This window comes from Mchenga conophoros, linkage group LG5, assembly GCF_057382185.1.
Source record: "Mchenga conophoros isolate Kocher_MC1m ecotype Shallow Benthic linkage group LG5, M_conophoros_male_GT1.1, whole genome shotgun sequence".
Taxonomy (NCBI): domain Eukaryota; kingdom Metazoa; phylum Chordata; class Actinopteri; order Cichliformes; family Cichlidae; genus Mchenga; species Mchenga conophoros.
This window is the reverse complement of record NC_140530.1, coordinates 29063088-29088095: the sequence shown is the minus strand read 5'-3', so window position 1 is coordinate 29088095 and position 25008 is coordinate 29063088. Positions and strand designations below refer to the sequence as shown.

The 25008-nt window shown below is 43.8% G+C and overlaps 2 protein-coding genes across 3 annotated transcripts in view; both read right to left on the bottom strand.

The window, feature by feature from the left end:
* Nucleotides 1–2842, bottom strand: part of ccdc71 (coiled-coil domain containing 71) — a 28497-nt gene extending 25655 nt beyond the window's left edge. The window contains exon 1 of one of the 2 annotated variants that reach the window (XM_085274735.1): nt 2578–2842. The gene's annotated coding sequence lies outside the window, so the exon portion shown is untranslated. The remainder of the gene's footprint in view (nt 1–2577) is intronic. The other variant, XM_085274733.1, reaches the window with a different exon arrangement.
* A 17523-nt stretch (nt 2843–20365) lies between these two features.
* Nucleotides 20366–25008, bottom strand: part of kctd6a (potassium channel tetramerization domain containing 6a) — a 35665-nt gene continuing 31022 nt past the window's right edge. Inside the window, exons 5-6 of the mRNA XM_085274732.1 lie at nt 21167–21325; nt 20366–21034 (exon numbers count right to left, since the gene is read on the bottom strand). Of these exons, the coding sequence (XP_085130858.1) occupies nt 20924–21034; nt 21167–21325 (270 nt within the window). The 3' untranslated portion in view covers nt 20366–20923. The remainder of the gene's footprint in view (nt 21035–21166; nt 21326–25008) is intronic.

Here is a 25008-nt window from a genome sequence, read left to right as displayed (position 1 = left end):
GTAGGTATTACAAAAGTACCATGTACCAAATAGTACATCCTAAAGGAAAACACTAAAAACCAAGTTGAGTCATGTGAAGCTGACCCGAGTCAGTGGAAAAGGGCTCGTTCAAGTGCCGTGTGTGCTGAAGTGACCACACAGCTAGCGTTGTGTGGAACTCCTTCAAAAAACAAAAGCTAAGTCCAATCCAAACTTCATTCTGTAAAGCTAGCATGATAACAACCTAACACAATTGTCAAACAATTCCCATTAAAAACTGAACTGTATTTTTCCTTGAAATCTCGCCTCTATTTATGAAAAAAAAAAAAAAAAAAAAAAGCTCCCAACACCAAGTAGTGACGACAGTATTTTAACCCAAACAACAACATCCTAATTCAGAGTAGTTTTAATCCTAACACTCACCAAGATGTTTTTAAATACCTAACCCGGACGAAGAGGCCCACTCTTTGCTGTGGTCAGGTTTTAATATTTTTCTAAAGAAAATATATTTATATTCACTGCTCAAATTTTTCCACTTTCAACATTCCCTGCAAACATTTTAGCTAGTTTTGGCAACCAGCCTTCAAGAATTTGCTACTATCAGAGCCTTTCTGTCGAGGCAGACATTTGTATTCTTTTACTGAAGAAATAAAATAAAATAAAAATCTAAAAGTGGTGACATAAAATCACCAGAAGAACAAATGAGGAATCAACAGTACTGAGAAGACCAATCATAATAGTTGCGGGTTGGGGCAATGTAATGTGTAGATGCATGTCAGGTTACAACGTAGGATTTCTGAGAGCTTTGTGGTTATGATGTACTTAAAGCGTAGACTTAATGAGCACAAAAAAACCCAACAACAAAGAAGTTAAACTGAACATTTGTGTACGAACTTGTGTCATTGCTCTGCAACTTGATTCCACCTAGCAGGAGTCCTACTTCACCTCCCACCAGCTGCTCGAAACAAATATCTTAAGGTTTTTACAAACAGTAGATGTAACATGAAGCTTAAGTTACTTTCTGTTTGGCATGAACACACTTTTGTAAGCCTAAAAAGGAAAATGAGTACAAGAAACTATAAATGAATGCTAGCAATATGAAACTGACAACGCTCCAAACTTATCCGGTTGTTCAGTCTGACGTCACTAGCCGTGTCTGGACCTAAACTCCGCTGCAGGTCCATATATCAAACGATCACTATGGCATTACTGAGAGTTGAAAAACTGTCTAAAGTCTTTCATCTTTAATAAAATGATCAGCGTTCTGCTCTACCAAGTGTAACAATTGAGTTTAACATCCAGGCATCCATGAAAACGGAATTCATGACATTTAACGGAGTTAGAAGTTAGCAGGGAGTTAGCTTGCTAGCTTCTATCTAAATACAATATAGCATGTCCTGACTGCGGGGTTTTGGAAACAAATTAAAACGTACAGCTCTGTTATCACTTCCAGCATAAATGAAGACAGAAAACTAAACAGCAGTGCCGTTTGTAGGGTTACTGAAGTTGGGCTAGCTGGTATATAACGATGTGCTACGTGACCGCTAGCGACACAGCTATGTTAGCATAATATAAACAAGCTAACTTTTTTTCCACTCCATAAAAGTTAACGTGAGTGTTCTCGGTGGTCAGGAACAAATGTAATCGCATGGCAGGATGCTATAAAAGGACCAAACTTCAGCCAGGAGAACAACTGAGATAATCCATCCACAATACGAGGTTAGTCATTCATATACTACTGCATGGGATGGGCTGTAGTTACATCCTAAGGTTTTAAAAACTGAGCTTAAATAAATGATTAGCGGTAATAAAAGCCGAGGGAGGTCAACAGTGATCACTGACTGTTTTAGGAGCTTTTTGAGATTAAATAGAATACATAACATTAAACATGTTAACAACACAAAAGCCATATTAAACGCAGACGACTTTAGACCCGGAAGTAGGATTCGTCACGTCATCACTTAACAATCGGATTGCTGGGTGATGGGCGTGACTTGCCCCAAACAAAAAGTTCAGCTAGCCTTACCTTATTTTCAACAGTACACTAATGGACTTAAAGTCATGTTTAATTAATTAGAATGAATAAAGAAGCTCAAAAATGTTGTTCCTATTAAGTAAAAAGTGACAGAACACATTTAAAAACAGGTTAGCCAGTTAATGATTAAACGGAAATATCGACGGGTAAATAAGCTCTCGAGCCCCTCCCCCCTTCTTCGCGTTGCTCTCGTGCGCCCCCTTGCCGAATGCGCCAACGTGAGTCAGTCCAATTTATACAAAAACATTGCTTTTACAGCGCGCTTAAACTTGGATCAAACGAAGCCAACGCATGTAAGCTTATATTACAACTTTCAGCAGTCTCATAGGAGACGTCGCCATTTTTCGCACGGATATGTGAAGTGGCAGCAGAAAGCTTCGCTCGCCAAACATTCTCCCAACGATCTTTCTTCTCTTTGAGCAGCTACGAGTTGTTGAGGCTCCCTGAGCTCCCTCCTGCCGGCTGGGCCTCCACTCGTCAGACAGTAGCCGACGCATTTGCACGGTCAGAAATGTAAAGATTACCCATTGAATTTAAAGAGCTCGTGAAAAAAGCGGAATTACCTTTTAACGGTGCTCCCTCGGCATCCTCCGGTGGTCGCTGTGCCTGCCGACGCTCCACGGTAAAATGGCTGCAACAACAGCGGTGTGGATGACAGACCAGGGAAGAGAGGCGGAGGCTGCTGGGGAGAGAAGGGCGGGCTCTGTTAACCCCGCCGAGGGGTGGGGGTGGGGAACGGGCATAAATGGCTGGGAAATAATCCCGGGTTTAACTGAACAAAACTCAGAAAAAAAGTGTATTTCACAGTGCAACAATTAACTGGAACGCACACTACCCCCCCTCCAAAATCCAAAATATTGATTGTGCTCTGATGTCACGGGTAGGCGGGGCTTATTGCCATTTTTGTCTTTGTAGCTAACAAATCTCTGGGCAAGCATGGCGTTTAACAGTAAAGCTGCTACTGTATTTTACTTTATTTTAACAAAAAATAAATAAAAAGAATATATCTATATATCTGTATCTCTCTCTCTCGTTAGATATATATATATACACATACACATACATACACACAGACAGACAAAATGGTGGCAAACCAACCGGACATGGTGGTGGTAGACAAACAGAAGAAGACGGTGGTAGTGATAGATGTAGCAGTTCCGAATGACAGCAACATCAGGAAAAAGGAACACGAGAAGCCCGAAAAACACCAAGGGCTTAGAGAAGAGCTCGAGAAAATGTGGAGGGTGAAGGTAATAGTGGTCCCCGTGGTAATCGGAGCACTAGGTGTGGTGACTCCCAAACTAGGCAAGTGGCTCCAGCAGATCCCAGGAACAACGTCGGAGATCTCTGTCCAGAAGAGCGCAGTCCTAGGAACAGCTAAGATACTGCGCAGGACCCTCAAGCTCCCAGGCCTATCGTAGAGGACCACTCGCAGGGGCAAGCGGGGAATTTTTATATATATATATATATATATATATATGTATGCAAGTTGAGCAAATTTATCAATGTAGTGGCAACCATAAACACTATAAAACATATAAAACATGGACATAGCTTCCAGAACCTCCTTAACTTACACTCTATCTGAAGGCCACCAGATGGCGAGATCTGTGTTTGCAAAAAGATTTACAGTCATATTTAGATTTTCCAGACACAGCTAACATTACATGCAACCATGCAATGTTAGCTTGTCTGCCATGTTGAACGTGTTACAATAATGGTGATGACATAGGGATTAGTGAATAACACCACACTCACACACCCCTGGAAACTGGTCTGCGAGCAGCTGGAAACGGCTACCATGAGTGAAAAATGGGTATTCACAGACTGGTTGAGAGTGGTCTGGAGTTTGATGGTCAGTATCGCCCAGTAACTGTCTATCCCTTTGAGAAAAATGTATATTCGCCAAACAATTGGCAAAAATTCGTTGAACAGTCATAGTTTCAATGGAAGTGATGGACTTGCCTGCAAATACTTGCTAACTACTAGCTAAGCTAGTAAAATTTGCCAAGCAAGGAGGGTCATGAAGCCCTAAAATCCGGCAGCTTAACTGCCACAGCAAAAATTAAAACATACAGCTCTGCAATCACTTCCGACCTAAATTAAGACAGAAAACTAAACAGCAGTGGCGTTTGTAGGGTTACTGAAGTTGGGCTAGCTGGTATATAATGATGTGCTCTGTGTTGGCTAGCCACACAGCTATGGTTAACATAATATAAACACAGTGAAGCAGGAAGCAGGTTTCATCAGGTCATCCCTTAAAGATTGGATATCCCACCTGCTTTGAATGTTTTAATGCAGTACAGTTGTTATTATTATCACTTGTCACCAGTGTTGGGTGTTACTGTATTTAAATTACTTTTCCACTGAAAAAGTAGAGTAACTAATTACTGTTCATTTTTAGGTATTTTAAATACAGTTACTTACAATGTACTTGCGTTACATTGTAAAATAACTAAACTCGCTGAAAATCATTATTTAATTTCAATAATTTATCTTCTAAAGGTAAAAATAAACTCTGCCGCTTTAACATCGCTGTAGTGCAGCTGTACGTCATTTCACGCCAGTTTCCCGCATAGTCGTATTCTACAGCGGACAGTCGGACTCGGCTGAAGCGAGGGCCTGTTTTATGAAATGGAAATATTCCCGTCACTTAACTTTTCTAAAACAAGCAGACAAGAACATTACGGTAATATGTAAGCTATGTCCTGGGGAGAAAAAATTATCGGCCGCTGTCAATAGCACGAGTAATCTGCTGAAGCACCTGACACGGCAGCACAGACAAAGCCTTCTGAGTGAGCCATCTTCATCATCCATGGATAACACCGCGGCAACTCCTGCTGAGCAGACGAAACTTGATTTCACTTCAGCAACACAGAAAGTGTCTGATGGTGAGCTTAAGAAAATGATTGCAGGCTACGTTGTGGAAGAGATGCTACCGCTGCGTAATGTAGAGTCTCCGTCTTTTAGGTGCATATTAAACAAAATACCTGTGTGTGGCAAAAAGGCAGCACTGCATGATCGAAAAACGTTTTCTACTTACTTAGATAAGTGTTATGCTGACATGGAAATGGAGCTTAAAGAGACATTCGAGAGTTTGGAATATATTTCCACGACTGCTGACATTTGGACCAGCCATAACAAAAGTTTTCTCAGAATGACGACACACTGGATTGATCCTTCTACTGTTGTAGAAGGACATGCAGCGCTAGCATGTAAAAGAGTTCGAGGGAGACACACATATGATGTCATCGGCAATGAAATCGAGCAAGTACATTTGGCTTATGGACTGAGCTCTAAAGTGACAGCCACTGTGACAGACAACGGGTCCAATTTTATCAAAGCTTTTAGAATGTTCCAAAAATCAGACTCTGATGAGGAATCGGAAGAAGATGGAGAGGTGACATTTACTGATGTTGAGCAGACCCTCTCCACAGAATCTGAAGGACAGTTTTCTCTCCCTCCACACTTAAGGTGTGCATCACACACACTGAACTTAATTTTTCATGATGTTGAGAAATGGCTTCAAGCAAATGAGGCAAAATTCATCTACAGAAGTGCAACTTCAAAGTGTTCTGCAATGTGGACAAAAGCAAACGGTTCTTCTGTTGCTTCAGAGTTGGTAGATAATTTTTTCAAGAAAAAACTCATAGTACCTGTTTCAACACAATGGAATTCATTTCACGACGCTCTGTCCAGGATCACTGACATTCCCCTTGCTGAATTAAATACTGTCTGCACTCAGTTTGGAATCAAATGCTTCACTGGTCGGGAGTATCTGTTCCTAAAGGAGTACTGTATCGTGTTGAAGCCACTCACTGTTGCACTATTGCAAGGAGAAGAGAACTGCAATAGTAATAGTAACACCAACTGGGTGTGGGTCCCAATCAGCCAGGGTTTCGGGTGAGCTCATTGTGAAACCTGGCCCCACCTTATCATGCGAATTCCTGAAGTCAGATGGCCCAGGATGTGAGTGGGTGTTAAGGCGTCTGGGGAGGGAACTCAAAACTGGATTATAGATGGCAGACAGTTGGTGTCGTAAACCACCGCCTCTGTTCAAAGATGGTCGCTCACAGTGGACATAGATGGCTTCTTTCACTCCTCTTTCAAATCATCTGTCCTCTCTGTCCAACATGTGAACATTGGCATTCTCAAAAGAGTGTCCTTTATCCTTAAGATGCAGATGGACAGCTGAGTCTTGTCCTGTGGAGGTGGCTCTTCTATGTTGTGCCATGCGCTTGTGAAGTGGCTGTTTGGTCTCTCCAATGTAGAGGTCTGGGCATTCCTCACTGCACTGTACAGCATACACCACATTGTTAAGCCTGTGTTTTGGAGTTTTGTCTTTTGGGTGAACCAGTTTTTGTCTGAGCGTATTGCTGGGTCTGAAATGCACCGGGATGTCATGCTTGGAGAAAACTCTCCTGTGTTTTTCTGATACACTGGCTACATAGGGGATGACAATGTTGTTGCGTCTGTCCTTCTTATCCTCCCTCGCTGGTGTCTGATCTTCTTTTCTGTGCCTCTTTGCTGACTTTAAGAACGCCCATTTAGGATAGACGCACGTTTTGAGTGCTTCCTTTACATGTGTGTGTTCTTTCTTTTTTCCTTCAGGCTTAGAGGGAACATGTTTTGCCCGGTGGTGTAGGGTCCTAATTTCCAAAGGTGCCGACAACGATGAGATGATGGTGGACAGATGGGACATTAGGTTCCTGTCACATGGATTTATTTTGTCATTCTTTCTCTGAAACAGAACTGCAGGTTCCCCTGAACCAGAAGCATCGATGTCAACAATAAATGGAAAACACAGGTCAAGGGTTAAGCCAGGATTGGTGCAGAGTGTTTGAGAGTGTTAAATGAGTACTGTCAACCTGCATGGGCTTTGGATCTGACACCGCCATGTGTTCTCTGCCTGCTTGCTACTCAGCAAAAAAACGCTCTAAGGAATGTGGAAATTCCATAGGATTAGAGTTCACGGACCCAGCTGGTCCGGCGGTGTTGATGCTCACGCACATGGTCTTCCAACGTAACGAACATAGAAACAAGTTTATAAAGAGAATGGGTAAATCTTTTGCAGCGAACTCACTTGCCATGTCGTCATTGAAGCCATGGAGAAAAGCACCACAAAGCACCGTTTCCTCCCTGCCTGTCTCCTCAGGGAGGAGTATCCACAGAGTAATCTGCAGCACTTTGTTTTCCTTGTTGGATGATGAATATGCAATATCTGCGGAATCTGAGCTAGTCCTTTTTACAAAAACACATCTGAACTTATTCATAAACTCAGCATAGGATAATTCAACATTGGAATTAATTAGTGCTTGAGCGCACTGCAGTGTCCTGCCTTTCAGATTCAGTATGTAAGTAATTTTAGCCATTTTCTGAAGCATAGGTCCTGCAAAGCTTCTTTGTAAACCTGGGAAAGAAAACCTTGTGCTTCATCCCTCTCACCAGAGAAGGCTTTGGTTGAAGGCAGATCCTGTGGAAAAGGGCTGGGGTTGACCAAAGCAACACTGAAACATTCCACTAAGTTTATTTACCGTCTGAAGTAGAAAGTAGATAACTCTTTATTGTCATTGCACAGTCATACATAGTACAGTAGTACAATGAAATTGGAAAACTGTCCTACGTCGGCACTACATATAACACAACACGACACGATATGACACATCACAACGCAACAAACAACACAACACAGTATATTAACTTAGTATAAAAAAGAAGAATAAGTGTATTTGTATTGCACACTGTTATTATTGCACATTAATTATTATTGCACCTTGTTATAAATATAAATATTATTATTGTTATTATTTTAAACATTGTTACCTCCCCCCTAAAAAAGTCCAGGGAGGTAGCCAGTCAGGGCAGCTATTTACATTGATCAGGGCTATTGCCCTGTTGTAAAAGCTGTCCTTGAGTCTATTTGTTCGGGACCTCAGCAGCCTGAACCTCCTGCCAGACGGCAGCAGCTTAAATACCCAGCGTCCTGGATGTGTGCAGTCCCGTAGGATGCTGCGTGCCCTCTTGAGACAGCGAGTGATGTACAGGTCCTTCAGGGAGGGAAGAGGATGTCCAATGATTTTTTGGGCCATATTGATGACCCTCTGGAGTGCCTTTCTGTGTGCTGTGGTGCAGCTGGAGAACCACACACCGATGCAATATGTCAGCACACTTTCAATGGAGCAGCGGTAGAAGACGGTCAGCAGCTCCTTCTTCAGGTTCATTTTTCTGAGGATTCTCAGAAAGTGGAGACGCTGTTGGGCCTTCTTTAAGACCGCAGAGGTGTTAGAGCTCCATTGGAGGTCTGTGTCTATGTGCACACCCAGAAACTTGAAACTGGAGACCCTTTCCACGCACTCCCCATTGATGCTGACAGGCTGCAGCTCGGACTTCCTCCTTCTGAAGTCAACTACCAGTTCTTTTGTCTTGGTGGTATTGAGGTCCAGGTTGTTATCTACACACCAATCTGACAGCCTCTGAACTTCAGCTCTGTATGCCGTCTCATCTCCCCCTGAGATGAGCCCCACCACGGTGGTATCATCTGCAAACTTGATGACTGTGTTATCTGGGTGGGAACTAACACAGTCATCTGTGTACAGAGTGTACAGTAGGGGACTCAGTACACAGCTTTGTGGAGAGCCGGTGTTGAGGCTGAGGGCTGAGGAAAGATGAGGCCCCACTCTAACTCTCTGTACACGGTCTGAGAGGAAGTCTCTGATCCAGCGGCAGGTGGTAGAAGGAAGTCCAATTTCCAGCAGTTTAATGATTAGTCTGTCCGGGAGTATCATATTGAAAGCAGAGCTAAAGTCAACAAAGAGCAGCCTGGCGTAACGGCCCTGCACTTCCAGGTGAGAGATGGTGGTGTGGAGCGTTGTAGCAATGGCATCTTCAGTTGATCTGTTAGCTCTGTATGCAAACTGGAGCGGGTCGAGTGTGGGTGGCAAGCAGGACATGATGTGACGTCGGACCAGTTTCTCGAAGCACTTCATTATAACAGGTGTTAGAGCAACTGGTCGGTAGTCGTTGAGGCTGCTAATGTTAGTACGTTTTGGCAGTGGGACAATTGTGGCTGACTTTAGGCACGACGGGATGCAGGACTGGGACAGTGAAGTGTTGAAGATCTTAGTGAAGACCCCAGCCAGCTGGTCTGCACACTCTTTTAGGATCTTTGCGGTTACCCCATCTGGTCCGGCGGCCTTCCTGGGGTTCACTGCCCTCAGTGTGCGCCTCACCTCATATTCCTGCACTATGAGGCTTGGGCTGCTGCTGCTGTCCGATGTTTTTGCTGCTGCTGCCTCTGGTCCCTTCACCTTAAAGCGTGCGAAGAAGTGGTTCAGCTCCTCCGCAAGCTCCGCATTACCCAACAAGATGGCGCGGCCACGTCCAGACGCTTTCCTGACCGCTCCGCTCCGACTATCTACTTTTCTTGTTTTTTACCTATTTTTTGCTCTGGTTTACATCCCAAAATCCTCTAGTCTTATAGTTTACGACAGCGGATCACTTGTAAACATCGGTGCCAAGGTTGCACATCTAATCTTGGACACTTTTAAACCCGACCCTTCCTGGCCGCCAGAGATTCTACGCGGCGCGGAGAACAACAAAGGACGGGCCGCTCATCCGAGGCGCAGAACAAAGAAGCGCCGGGGGAAACGCGCTGGTATTAGGAACAGACTGAGACAGCAGGCGCATCGCGCACCACTGCCCAGTATCCTACTGGCCAATGTACAATCCATGGAGAACAAGCTCGATGACCTAAGAGCAAGGGTCACCTTCCAACGTGACATGAGGGACTGCAACATTCTGTGCTTCACGGAGACATGGCTGACCCCCACCGTGCCGGACCAGGCCGTAACTCCATCAGATTCATTCTTTGTGCTCCGCGCGGACAGAACGGCAGAGTTGAACAAAACCAAAGGTGGAGGAGTGTGTTTCATAGTAAACAGAAAGTGGTGTGATGCCAGGAGCATTTCTACTCTCTCCAGCGGCTGCTCGCTACATCTGGAGTTCCTGAGCATTAAGTGCCGCCCTTTCTATCTGCCCCGTGAGTTCACCTCGGTCATCGCCACGGCGTCTACATCCCACCCCAAGCGGACACAGGTATGGCTTTGTCCGAATTACATGATGTGCTGAGCTCGCTTCAAAACAAGGACCCGGGCGCAGCCCTCATTGTAGCAGGAGACTTTAACAAAGCGAACCTCAGACAAGTCATGCCAAACTTTTACCAGCATGTCTTGTGTCCAACGAGAGGGGATCGAATTTTGGATCACTGCTACACGCCATACAAGCAGGGCTACAAAGCTGTCTCACACCCGGCTTTTGGGAAGTCTGACCACAACGCCATCTTCCTCATTCCCCAGTATAAACAAAGCATACGGAGGGAAGACGTGACCGCGAGGAAGGTAAAACGGTGGACTGCCCAATCAGAAGCTACGCTACAGGACGCACTCAACGACGTCGACTGGGACATGTTCAGAGCATGCGCAGTCGACATCAACGAGTTTACGGAAGTAGCAGTATGCTTCGTCAATATGCTAGCGGAGGAGATTATCCCCACTGTGAGAGTCACCACATTCCCAAACCAGAAACCGTGGATGGACAGATCGATCCACACTGCAGTAAACGCCAGGACCGCCTCCTACAACGCGGGTCTCGCCACTGGCGATATGAGCGCCTACAAAGCGGCCTCATACAGCGTGCAGCGTGCGGTGAGAGATGCCAAACGCCGGTATCGGGAACGTGTGAAGTCCCGCTTCCACCAGGGGGACACACGGAGTATGTGGCACGGACTACGCACCATTACGGACTACAAAGCCAGGGACACTGCGCCGATCAACGCCGACTCTGCATTCACCAACGAGCTGAATCAGTTCTACGCCCATTTCGAGGTTAGCCAGGCGGCTAATGCTATCTGCCGCCTGACTACCGAGGACAGTGACGTCATCAGCGAGAGACCGGTGACCAGCATTGCGGAGCATGACGTCCGAGCGGCTTTGAGGAGAGTGAACACAAGGAAAGCGGCTGGGCCAGACGGCATCACCGGCCGTCTGCTGCGCTGCTGTGCTGACCAGCTAGCAGGTGTGTTCACTTACATCTTCAACGAGTCCCTGGCGAAGTCTGTGGTCCCCACATGCTTCAAAAGATCCACCATCATCCCTGTGCCCAAGAACAGCAAACCCTCATCCCTGAACGATTACCGGCCAGTTGCACTGACCTCGGTAGTAATGAAGGTGTTTGAGAGGCTGCTGAAGAACATCATCTCCTCCTCCATCCCAGACACCACAGATCCGCTGCAGTTCGCCTACAGATCCAACAGATCCACAGAGGATGCCATCGCCCACGTCCTACACACCACTCTCAGCCACGTGGACAAGAAACAGGGTAACTATGTGCGAATGCTGTTTGTTGATTACAGTTCAGCGTTTAACACAATAGTGCCCTGCAGACTGTTCACAAAGCTCAGGGATCTGGGACTTAACAGCCGTCTGTGTGCATGGGTGTTGGACTTCCTCACTGGCAGAACTCAGGTAGTGAGGGTGGGCAGGTGCTTCTCCAACAGCATCACCATAAACACAGGAGCACCTCAGGGATGTGTCCTCTCGCCACTGCTCTACTCCCTCTACACTTCAGACTGTGTGGCCACCCATGGCTCCAATACCATTGTGAAGTTTGCTGACGACACAGTGGTGTTGGGTGCCATCTCCAACAACAATGAGGCGGCCTACATGGATGAAGTGAAGAATCTGGCATCATGGTGCCAGGACAACCACCTCCAGCTGAACGTCGGCAAGACCAAGGAGCTGGTGGTGGACTTCAGAAGGGGTCAGCACAGAGACTACAAGCCCATTATCATCAATGGAGCTCCAGTGGAGAGGGTGCAGTCCTTCAAGTATCTTGGTGTTCACATCTCCTCAGACCTGACATGGGCTGCCCACATTCAGGTCCAGACCAAAAAGGCTAGGCAGCGCCTGTATCACCTACGACAACTGAGGAAGTTCAGGGTCTCTCCAAAGATCCTCAGGATTTTCTATACAGGCGCTGTGGAGAGCATCCTCACACAGAACATGACATCGTGGTTTGGGAACAGCTGTGTGAAGGACCAAAAAGCTCTCCAGAGAGTGATCCGTACAGCAGAACGCTGCTGCAGGATTGCTCTCCCCCCGCTTCAGGACACCTACACCAGGAGATGCCGGACTAGAGCAGCGCAGATACTGAAGGACCCGTCCCATCCTGGCAACAAACTGTTCCAACTTCTGCAATCTGCTAGAAGGTTCCGCATCTTCCGGGCAAGGACAGAGAGACTCAAGAGGAGCTTCTATCCCCAAGCCATCCGTGCCCTAAACACACACACCCGCCCGCTCACATCATCTCACATCATCTATAATTGACTGAGACAGGACTCTCTTCCAGACACTAAACCAAGGAACAATGTACATTTCAAATTCCTTTAATTTTAAACATGTTTATATTGTCTATCCTGTAAAATAGTCAGATGTCTATTCATATTACTGTACAGAATCCACCTGCTTGCTGCTACTGCTACTACTGCACATTCACCCAATGTATATACTATATGTGTATATATATATACATATGTATAATGTTCTTCCTCTACAGCCCCCCCCCAATTTTTGCACATGTCGAGGAGTGTGTCAGGCTACATTTCACTGTGTGTTATACTTGTATAACTATGCATGTGACAAATAAAGAACCTTGAACCTTGAACCCTCAGTCAACATGGTATTGCAAGGTTTGTAGTTGGTTAAGTGCTGAACTCCCTGCCATACCTGTCGTGAGTTGTTGGTGGTGAAGTGGTCTTCGATCCTTCTCTTGTACGCTGCCTTGGCCTCTCTGATGCCTCTTTTCAACTCAGATCTGGCTGCACTGTAATGCATACTATCACCGGATCTAAAAGCGGCGTCACGTTGCTTCAGCAGGACCTGGACCTCTTTAGTCATCCAGGGTTTGTGGTTGGAATACACCCGGAGACGTTTGTCCACAGTGACACTGTTGACACAGAAGTTAATATATGAGAGCACTGATGTTGTGTGCTCTTCAAGGTCCTGATGTTCGAACATGCTCCAGTCCGTGTTTTCAAAACAGTCCTGCAGCTGATGTGATGCACCTTCTGGCCAGGTTTTCTCAGTTTTTGTGAGTGGGGGGGCTCTTCTCCTAATGGGAGTGTATGCAGGGATCAACAGCATGGACATGTGGTCTGACAAACCTAGATGTGGTAGAGGGGTTGCTCTGTAGCCTTTTTGGATGTTGCTGTAGGCTTTATCCAATGTGTTTTCCCCCTCGTTGCACATTTAATATGCTGTTCAAATCTGGGGAATACTGACCTTAAATCAGCGTGGTTGAAGTCCCCAGCTATAATGTGCACTGGATGAGAGTTCTGCTGGTTGCTTATTGTCTTGTGCAGCTCCTCCATGGCCAAGTTCGCATTAGCATCGGGTAGTACATACACGGCCATTACCATGACAACAGTAAACTCGCGAGGTATGTAGACAGGTCTGCACTTCACAGTCAAATATTCCAAATCCGGGGAACAATGGCTGTCTACAGTCTTTGTGTTTTTGCACCAGCTGTCATTGGTCTAGATGCATAAACCCCCTCCTTTGATCTTACCGGAGTGGCCGTTCCTGTCGTGACGGTGGACCGTGCGGCCTGCTAGCTCAATAGCCGAGTCCGGAATTGATGGCTGCAGCCAAGTCTCTGTGAGTAATATTATGCTGCTGTCCCGTACACACTTGTTGACTGCGATTTGTAATCTCAGTTCGTCGATTTTGTTGGTTATGGACCTGACTTTGGAGAGGAAAATACTCGGAAGCGGTGGCTTAAATGGCTGTTTCTTTAGCCGAGCTAGTGGGCCCGCCCTGCAGCCATGCTTTTGCCTCCTTTGTTTACGTTTCCTCTTTGTCTTGCCGCTGGGAAGAACCAACCACGGAGACCCTGGAGCTCTTATTATGTCCTCTGGAATGCCGTGAAAGTGGTGGTAGTCCGATGTAATGCTCCTTGCACAGCGTAATCCCAAACTCAGAAGGTCCTGACGACTGTAGGTGGACTCGATGTATAATAATAAAAAACACACACATCCACACAGATACACGTAGAAAAAGTAAAAAACAAAACACCGAATGTGAGGAGCAGTGAGCCGCTGCGTCTGTGCGCGCCGCCATCTTGTGACTATAAGTCTGGATTATAGGCGAGCTGACAAAAAACTACTGTGTGCGCTCCAAGCTCTTATTCCTCCCTACAGGGAGATTGGGTCCAAACCAAGATTAGTGTTGTTGGGTTGATGGTTGGAAAGATTGTTCTGTCATAAGAGGACAGAAGGATGGACCAACAGTCTGAGCCCTGGAACGGTTTAACATATTTATTTACAAGTTTGTGAGTTTAAAACCCATTAGCACAGTTGGTGATATTTCCAGGCAAACTGTCAAGGTAACACTCCTTGATGTGCTGCACAGCATACACCATGTTTTTTAGTTTGTGTCTGTGAGTTTTGGGAAAGTGTAGCTGAGTGCACTGGTATGTCATGCTTAGGGTTGCCAACCGTCCCTTAAAATACGGAATCGTCCCGTATTTCGAAACAAAAGTACACGTCCCGTATTGAGCTAATAAGGGACGCACTTTGTCCCGTAATACAGTGAGAATCAAAAGTAGTCTATAAATGTTTATGGAATTAACACTTTGTTTGAAAACATAATTCCCAGCCCCTCTCCTGCTTTGTGACCAATGAGCTGACAGCACACTTATGACAATTCGAGTATGACAATTCAGATTACCGCTCATCTCATTGGTCGAGGAAAGGTCGCTTGCGGAGAAAATACATGAAGGTTATAACAGAAAATCTGTCGCTCGCTCTCTCTGTCTTTCACTCACACAGACACACCACTACCATCAACTTTGCTAAATTGCTAATGAAAAACATTGATCGGGCAGCTGTGACTGAGCAGCAGTGTAAATCCAACTATTTTCACGGTTGTTGTGGTCGTGATAATTTTGTGATGCCACATCGAAAAGGCTCGGATGAGCTTTCCAAAGTTCTACAAGTTGTGCCTCCATCGCTTGTGTCCAGATCACACGCTGCACAGCCGTGCTGCAACGTCTTTTTCACCAACGTTTACGTTTGCACGTGAGCAGTGTGAGCGCCTGTGGTGACACCCTCACGAGCGATTGATGATCGGGAGCTGGTCGTGAGGTGTTAATCACTTCTCGTTACCCCACGTATACTACACGACGCACGATGAAGGCCAAAATCGGTCCGATCACTCAAAAATCGGCTCAAAATGGGCCAAAAATCGCACAGTGTGAGCCCAGCACTAGAGCAGTAATATTTGTTCCCCTCAGAGAAAGGGAAGAATGGGAAAAGGAAAACACCTGGCTGGAAAAAGTTAATATGGGCATGTGCAATGAATATCAGCGCTATGTGGCCAGAAGTGTGATAATATAATTTATTTTGTGTAATAAACAACTGCAAGGATAGATGATTACAACAAATAGATGACTAATACATAAAAGTAATACATAGATGAATAATGATGATGAGTTATGATGCGTAATCATGGGAACAAGCGGGTTTACAAACAGGAGCAGCTGATTAGCATTAGAAAAGCTGAAATAATACCTCAACTGAAGCCAATTGTACTAAATGCACTAAATGTGCACTGTTACAAGAATATTTTTCTTTCTATTGTTTTCTATTATTTTAAGTTAAGCAGGACAGAGTGCTTTTAAAGAAAGATTTACTTATATTCTCAAAAGTTAAGCATGACAGGCTTCTGTTTAAGAAAGAGACCTGTTTTACTGTGTTAATGTTGTCATTTTGAGCTAAAAATAAATGGCTAAATGATCATTTGTTTCCCATGTGTTCATATCACAAAGAATAGAATATGCATCTACTTAAATCAACTTCAAGTCAAATGGTTAAAAAAATAATTTCACACACAAAAAAAGAGCTAGAAAATTCACCACACTGGGAAGGGTGAAGACAACTGGGTCGCCCGGCCCTGGCCACGAGGTGTCCCTTATTTATTTTTCAGGGAGTTGGCAACCCTAGTCATGCTTGGAGAAAATTCTCCGGAGTTTCTTTGACAAACATGAGACATAATGAATAACAATGTTCTGTTTGTCCTTCTGTTTCTCTCTAGTTGGTGTTTGACCTTCTTTCCTGTGCATCTTTGCTGATTTGATGAAGGCCCGGATGGATAACCACAGGTTTTAAGTTTTCTTTAAATGTTTGTATTCCTTTCCTCCCTCTGCTTTAGAGGAAACAGTAGGTTCTAGTCTGCGTGTGTGAGTTTCCAGTAAACCTAAATCTTGAGGTTTCAACCTTTCCACCTTTTGTTTTTAGACCTAAAGAAGCCTCTAAGATTTAAGATTTAAAGAACTCAAGGCGTCTTTTTTTTTAAGCTCTTAAGAGTACCTGCATCAATTTGCTCAGCATCAAACTGAAGACCAGTTGCACCCTCATCCAAAATCTCTGGCTCTTCTATCTATAACCTATAGTTCTTCTAAAGGAGATCCTCCAAATTTTCCTTCCACCACCTGACTATTTCTGCATTCCAGTTACCTTGGAACTCAGATGTCAGAGCACAAAATTGACATCGCCCCCAAGTTAGTGTGTTCTAATAGTAAAGTTGGAAAAGCACTGAAAAAGGATTTGTTTCGCTTCTTAGCAAGGTAGAGACATTCGTGAATGACTAGCTATACGGAAAGTTGAGAAAAATTTCAGATCTAGTCTAATGCCTGATACCAGACATTATTCACCCATTGTTGCTTGAAGTTGTGAAATGTGATTCACTTTTTACTGTTTGTGGTTGCTGCATCACTTTCAGTGTGACTGGAGCTGGAGAGTCCGCGCCCAGTGACACAAGCTGTTACCTGTCAGACAGGAATATAGTGATCCAGGTCCAGATGGGAACAGACACTCAGCCGGGAGAGCTTGTTTTGAAGCATTGCCGGAATGCTGGTAATGAAAGTAGAACTAAAGTCGATAAAAAGTAACTTGGCATAACTTCCTTAGGAGTCTAGGTACTGGAGGATCGAGGATGAAACGTAGTACTATGTCAACTGGATCACTGACCACGGCATCATCTCATTGGAGATTTCAGAGGGTCCAGGAGATGTCAGCAATGGATTAGAGATGGGACAGTGCAAAGTGCTCATATGATAGGTCAGGAAAAATAGTTGCTGTGACCTTTGAACAGAGAGGGTTGCTTACGACACCGACTGTCTGCCGCCTACAATACAGTTTTGAGATTCCTTCCCAGGCGCCTCAACCCCCACTCACATCTTGTGTTAGTTGACCTCAGTAGGTTACGTGATTGCATGAGGCAATGTCTCATAATGGTTTCACCAAAAACCTCTGGTGATAATGACCTAAACCTTGTTTCACACTTCCTGTGATGAGGCACATGATCAACATTGGGTCAGTGAAACTCTTAAAGGATAACCCCACTGGTGTTTAAATACCTGGGACTCTTTACAATTTGGTTTTAGACTCGAAGAAGCTCTCAAATAAGGGGTGAAACGTCTTCACAAAACCTACACAAGTCAAGTCACTTTATTTCAAGCTCATTACAATAGAACGAGGGGGAAAATTCAGGCTTAGGACTTCTTTAAATGCAGAGTTTTAGACAGCTTCATCTACACTTGGCTCTGTTATATAGAATCACAGGTGACCGAGCTCAAGAGTTTCACCAACCTGCTATTTAAATCTTCTGCTGATTAGGGTCAACCAATCAGAAGAATGTTGGCTTAAGACAGTGGTTCTTAAAATTTTTCTGCCATGGCTCACTTTAGAAGCTACAGAAAATAAAAATGTCCGGCAAACCCCATAATAAAATAATCTTCATTTTAATAAAACAAACAAGGCACAATAGCATGAGCTATAACCCGATTTCAAGAAAAGTTGGGTCGTTCTTTCAAATTACACAAGTCAATATTTTATTCACAACAGAACATAAATAACATAACATGTTTAAACTGAGAAATTGTACACCTTATCCACTAAATGAGCTAATTTAAAATTTCAAGCCTGCTACAGGTCCCAAAAAAAGTTGGCATGGGGACAAAAAAGGGCTGAAAGGGCAAGAAAGTTCAAAAATACTTACCTGGGATAACATCTAACAAGTAATTCATTTAACTGATCTCAGTATTCGGTCTGTAACATGATTAACAATATAAGGGATGTATTAGAAGGTCTCCTCTGTTCCTCAATGTCACATTGCAAAGGCTTTGCAACTCTCATTATCTACAGTGCTACATGAGCGATTTTGGATTTTGCAAAGCATGGCGTTCCCTTCAACTCAACCGTAAGGAATATACTTTTTTTCCCTCACATGTCCATCACTCATACTCTTGTCTGGATTATTTCCTAGTCAACAGCACACTGACACTGAAATACACCCTATAGTTGTCAGCAATCATGCTTCTGTATCTTTAATTTTAATACATAAGAAGATCATTCCGCCAAGTAAAAACTGGAGATTTGATACATCATTGCTTACAGATGAAGATTTTATTAAATATTTTAAAAAACAGTGGGCTTTATATTTAGATTACAATGATCTCTCTGCAACATCCACATCTGTTCTGTCTTTTTGTCCCACCTTCGTTATTATACTTGATGTGGGGGGTGGGTAAAGGCGTAGAGTGTCTGGGGATTGCCTAGCGACAAGTTTTTTGGGTGGGTTCAACCCGGGGGCTGTGGTCATGACCTGGATGGGGCTCTGGTCGCTCTTGGGTGGTATTTTTCTGGCGGCTGGGGGAGGGTCTGTGTCGGCGGACGTAGGTTACCGGCCGTGGGTCCGGGACGGGTTTGGTGACTTGGGGTTCTGGGGATGCTCCGCCTCCGGGCTGGGGTTCTGGCTGGGCCTTGGTGGCTTGGGTCCTGGTTGGTGTGTCGCCAGGGTTGTGGGTAGGTGCATGCCTGGGGGCCCACCCCTAGCGCATGGGGGCCTCTGGTGCGTCATGGTTGGAAAACTGTAATTCATTATTATCAGGATGTCCTATTACTCCCTGAAAAGCCTTCAGTTGATCTAAAATACTGCAACCAGAGTAATGACCAGGACTAGAAAGAGAGCGCACATCTCACCCCGTATTCGCTGCCCTTCATTGGCTCCCTATTAAATCCAAAATCGATTTTAAAATCCTGCTCCTCATATATGAGGTCTTGAATAATAAGGCCCCTGCTTTTAAGGTCCAACCCTACTTCCCTACTTTTAAGATCAGGCTTAAATGTTTGTTTTTGATAAAGCATATACTTAGGGTTGGATCAGGTGACCTTTAATCCTCCCTTATGCTGCACTGACTGTTTCTTCATCAGTCACCTTTTTCACTCACAATGTGTTTATACCTCTCTGCATTTAATCATTAGTTGTTATTAATCTCTGGCTCTCATCCACATCACGTGTTTGTCCTTTCTTCCTCCCCTCACCCCAAACCAGTCATGGGAGATGGGTGCCCCTCCCTGAACCTGGTTCTGCTGGAGGTTTCTTTCTGTTAAAAGGGAGTTTTTCCTTTGCATGGTACCAAAGCACTTGCTCATAGGGTTGTTTATATGCACTTGCTCATAGGGTTGTTTATATGATTGCTGTGGTCTTTCCTGTTCTCTTTGTATTATTGTAAAGCACCTGGAGGCAACCACTGTTGCACGATATATTAAAAAAAAAAAAGAAAAAAAAGAATTTGAACTAAGTAGAAAATTAAATTAATCACCAGCACTGTGTCCTCTGGGTTAAAGAGGGAGACCTTCCAGCATGTTACCAGCATTCAGTTCAAAAGGTAGATTCTCTGATGATATTGGGGTACATAAGTGCATACAGTATGGGCAGCTTGCATTTTTTGGAAGGAACTATGAATGCTGAAAAGTATATAAAGGTTTCCCTATAGAGAAAATATGGCACATCATTAAACGAAAAATACGTTAAAGACAACCACAAACTCTTCAGCAGCTGGAAACCTATATCAGGCAAGAATGGGAATTCCAACACCAAATCTCCAGACTTATAACCTCTATGCCCAGACGTCTTCAAGAAGTTTTGAATAGAAGAGGAGATGCTACACCATGGTAAACATGCCCCTGCCCCAATTTTGAGACCAGTAGCAAGCATCAAATTTGAAATGAGGTAATTCTGTGCATAAGATTGTAAAACTTCTCAGTTTAAACATTTGTTATAGAATTTATGTTCTGTTGTGGATAAAATATTGGCTTGTGTCATTTTAAACTCTTTTACGTGTCATTTTGTTCAAATTCAAAGTTTAGACCCCCCCCCCCCCCCAAAAAAAAACAAAAAAACAAAAAACCCCTAAAACCCAATTCTGACCAATTTTAATAACACAAAACTAACCTTTTTTAAAAAAAAATTTTTTATTTGTAGTGAACAATGACTGGCAGACAACCAATTTTCGACCCCACTGACGTGCCAAAACTGTATCCAACACTCACAATGTACTGAAAGATATGATGAAGCATTCAAGGTATTTGATAACTGAACACCTGCATTTAAAACCATGAATATTAAAATCAATCAACTATAATCATTTTCAATCTGTTGGTTTACTCCAGATTAGTGAAGTCCAACACTGAGGAAGTGACGTGATAAGCAGACATTCATAGATCCAGCTCATCTCAAAAGGTGCTTGAGGGTCAAACACAGACAGATTCCACATGCTTGAAGTCTGTCTGTAAACGTTTGTCCATTGGGTGTTTGTTTTAAAGCAGTAGTAGTATTTGTTGAAGTTCTCATGATGTCACTGGCCTCACTTTGTACTTTAACTTTGAGTGGATTAACTCAAAAACACAAAACATACAATGTTTTCACAAAACAACAAACACAAAGAAGTTTCTGTCAGTGCCTGATGGCACATTAAATATCTGTAATGTAAATCAATCCTTTGTTTCATCCATCACTCATCGACTTTGCGAGCTCGGCGGCAGAATGTCCAGTGATGTTCCACTGTGTTCTCATTAGCCCGTTCGCTCATGTGATGAACACGTGTGTTGCGTATCGTAAACCCCTGAAACATGAAGATGGACACAAAGTCATAGCACCACATTAAATCCAATTATATTATTGACTATATTTGGTTTTTAAGATAATTTATTTCTACACACAATGCTAGCGGTGAGCTAAAATAAAATGGACTCACAGATTTGGAGATGAAATCGAGGAGGTGGACACGCAGGCTGACCTCCTGTTGGTGGTCACATGGCCCGAAGGTGAAGGACACCTGGTAATCTCTGGTGTCCATCATGTGTTTGTTCCATTTTGTGAAACTGCAGGAGATTGACTCCAGCATTGCATGGATCTGGAGAAAGAGAGAACTGTGTGAGTGGTTAAACTTTAACACCATCTCCACCAATTATGAGATTTTCTGGAGCAAATATGAAGATATTGACTCATCAATAGCGATAAAGCTTTCACCAAGGTAGGAGAAGGTGTTGAGGTTGTTACATATGTACAAAAGTACAGCTGTGCATCGTCAGCCTAGCAATAGGAGAAGCCCTTGAAGCAGTTTAGTAGATGATCCAGGGTAATATGTATAAAGAAAACAGAACTGGATCAAGAATTGAGCCCTGAGGTACCCCTCACATGGGGGGCACAGATGAGGACAATGTAGTTATTAATAAGAATTCTGATGGATCTTTTAACTGAGTATGATCAGAGCGATCATAGTGGGGATCAGTGGGGACCCAGAATGCGGGCTCGACATGTTGTTCATATAGACTTCAAAGTAAAAATGTATACATAATATAATTATACAAAGTGGTAACAGAAAACCTTACAGTGCCTGCCTTCGTGACATACGTAGTTATTATTCATCTCCAATTCTCTTCTACAATTTGTCTTTTGTCCTTCTTTCTTTGTTAGGTAGATAAAATAGAAGAATAGGATTTAAAATTCAAAATAATTATCACAATAATTCAAAATACTGTTTGGGCTGCGACCTGCTGGAGCAGGGGGGCTAGGAGGAGGAGTTGGCCGTCCGACTGCGGTCTGGAGTGTGGAGCCTTCCTGCTGCTGCGGAGTCGGGGCGGTCTGCCTCCCCCCACCGCAGGGAAAAGGGAAACACCACCTGGGTCTGGGTGCAGTTCCCCCCTCCAGGGGCGGGGGCACCTAGACCCGGTTTGTAGAGTACGCTTGGGGAGTGTGATCGTGTGTACAGCGTCTCTTTATGTCTGTCTCCACGTTGGTTGAGTGTGGAGTAAGTGCATATGAGAGCATGAGGGTGGGAATGGATGTTTGTATCTGTGTGTGCCTGTATGTCTGTGTCTATATGTCAGGTTGGGTGTCAGGCGCCACCTCTCTGGGGACATCTCAGGCCCTCCAAGGTTTGGAGGCCTATCTCCCCCTACCACCACTTCCCCTGCCAGTGGCGGACCCCCTCAGACATCGGTGCGTTGGTGGTTCTTTGTGTCCGGGGATGGGCGTCCAGGTACACACCGGCTCACTCCTTGGCGGCCGCTTATCGGGGCCTGGAGCCTGGGGCTCGCTCGGGCCACCTCGGAGGTGGGGTGCCCCCGGCCTCTCGGCCTGGGGCTCGGTCACTCAGGCGCAGCTGGCTGCCGGCGGAGCTCACGGGCGCGTCACTGCAACTCCCCCTGGCTTCTGCTCCGCGGCTGCTGGGTGAGCCCTCATCTGGGACTCTCCTCAGCTCTTACTGGGACAGTGGCGCAGCTGCCCCTCTGTTGGTCTTCCTTGGTCTCTTGTGTTCTGGGGGCCTCTGGATGTCTGGAGTTTTGATCTCCTCCACACCTGCTTCATGCCCTGGAGGACGGGGCTGTGGCCCCCCCACACCCTCTAGCAGATTATTACATGAAGGAACCTTTTAAAAAAACAAAAAACAAGCGCGTCCATGCTCACAGGTGTACACACGGGTGATCACACCCACAAACTACACCCTTTTTGGCTCCTACCTCAAAGCACACTGTGTTCTGTTGATCTTATGTGCTGCACAATAATGTTTAACATTTAGTATTTACTGTCATATTCCCATATATCATTGTGATGTTGTTTATTCTATTACTCTTGTTCTCTTCTGCTTGCTTTCTTTTTTCTTTCTCAGCAGGTGACCCAGGTGATTGATATATGCATTTTTTTTTCTTTTTTTTTTTTCTGCCCGTTCTGTTGGTTTTTGTCTTTTGCCCTTCTCCCCCGTCCCTCTTCTCAGCTGTTTCTCTTTCCCTCTTTCTTTCTCCCCTTCTTTCCCCCAGTCAAGTCTGTCCCGTATTCAGTAAGTGAAAATAAAATAAACAATAAAAGGTGAATCAAATGGACCATTACGGCAAGGCTGGGATGGTCAGTTTGGTAAAGTAAATCCGTTGGGCATCTTTCTTTGCCTTTAGACAACAATTCTGATGGCAAAAGAGCCAAACGGGACAGGCGCAAAAAAAAAAAAAAAAAAAAAGTAGATGATCCAGGGTAATATGTATAAAGAAAACAGAACTGGATCAAGAATTGAGCCCTGAGGTACCCCTCACATGGGGGGCACAGATGAGGACAATGTAGTTATTAATAAGAATTCTGATGGATCTTTTAACTGAGTATGATCAGAGCGATCATAGTGGGGATCAGTGGGGACCCAGAATGCGGGCTCGACATGTTATTCATATAGACTTCAAAGTAAAAATGTATACATAATATAATTATACAAAGTGGTAACAGAAAACCTTACAGTGCCTGCCTTCGTGACATACGTAGTTATTATTCATCTCCAATTCTCTTCTACAATTTGTCTTTTGTCCTTCTTTCTTTGTTAGGTAGATAAAATAGAAGAATAGGATTTAAAATTCAAAATAATTATTACGATAATTCAAAATACTGTTTGGGCTTCTTTTGTAGGTATACAGTGGAAGTAACACAAATTATGTCACTTTTATCGGCACCTAGTAATTAAAACCTTAAAGAACACAGCTAAAGGCTGTCAGCCTCTGTAACCATTTGCTTCCAAGTGACTAAATTTATACCCACATTCCAGAAGTGTGTGATTTACCATCAGGTACTGTATTTAAGTTTGTGTATCACAGTCAAAGCTGCTGTTGTTAATTTTTCAACATTGTATGCTAACCAACCCCAGTCGCAACTTAGTATTTTTTGTTATTACTAATGGAATATAGATTTTTAAATTATTATAATTTTTGTTTATCTGTCAGATTTTCTTCATTGTGTTGTCAGTAATTCCACAATAACTCAGACTGAAAATAATCTTAATGACAAATGAATTTAAGACTTTCAAAAGAAAGGATGCGATTGTCATGTGACTCTCGGTACTGTTAGCTGACATCAGAATGATTCGGTGGACCAGCATGAGGTTTGTTTAGAAAACACATTTCTCACTTAACAGTTTAAACATGAAATATTCACACACACACACACACAAAAAAAAAACACAAGTTACAAAAATTCACAAATATGCTCTTTGAATCTTAATCACAAAAACAGCTAGCCATTTACCTTATTGTTGTGCACTTATCATTTTATTACAGCAGTGGATAAATATGTTTAAACGGGCCACAAAGCTACAGGTCGTAATGTTATATTTCATTCAACCAGCAAAAGTTGCTTTTCTAATTTCATAACATTAGGATAAAATTATACATTTTTTTTGTTCCTGGTTAATATTATGTGTTTGATGCCTTATTGTCAACTGGTCATATGTCCAAAATCTACAAATTAATTCATCTTCAAATTCATGTTTTTATAGAGTGATCATCTGTGGGAGCAGCCGATCACATAACCACGGTATGAATTTCCTTCGGGATTAATAACACTCTATGAAAAAAAAATAAACTAACAGCTGACTTACTCCACAGCTGAAAGTGATTGCTGCATGGTAATACCTTACTGTCTAGTTTTTTAACTTCTTACTTTCTTAAAAGTGCATCCCCAGCTAGTGTATGTTGCTAACTTTCAGGAACAATTGCGAGACACTATGATACACCATTGCCCTTAAAAAGATTTTTTTTTTAAAAATTGGTCCATTTTTATGAA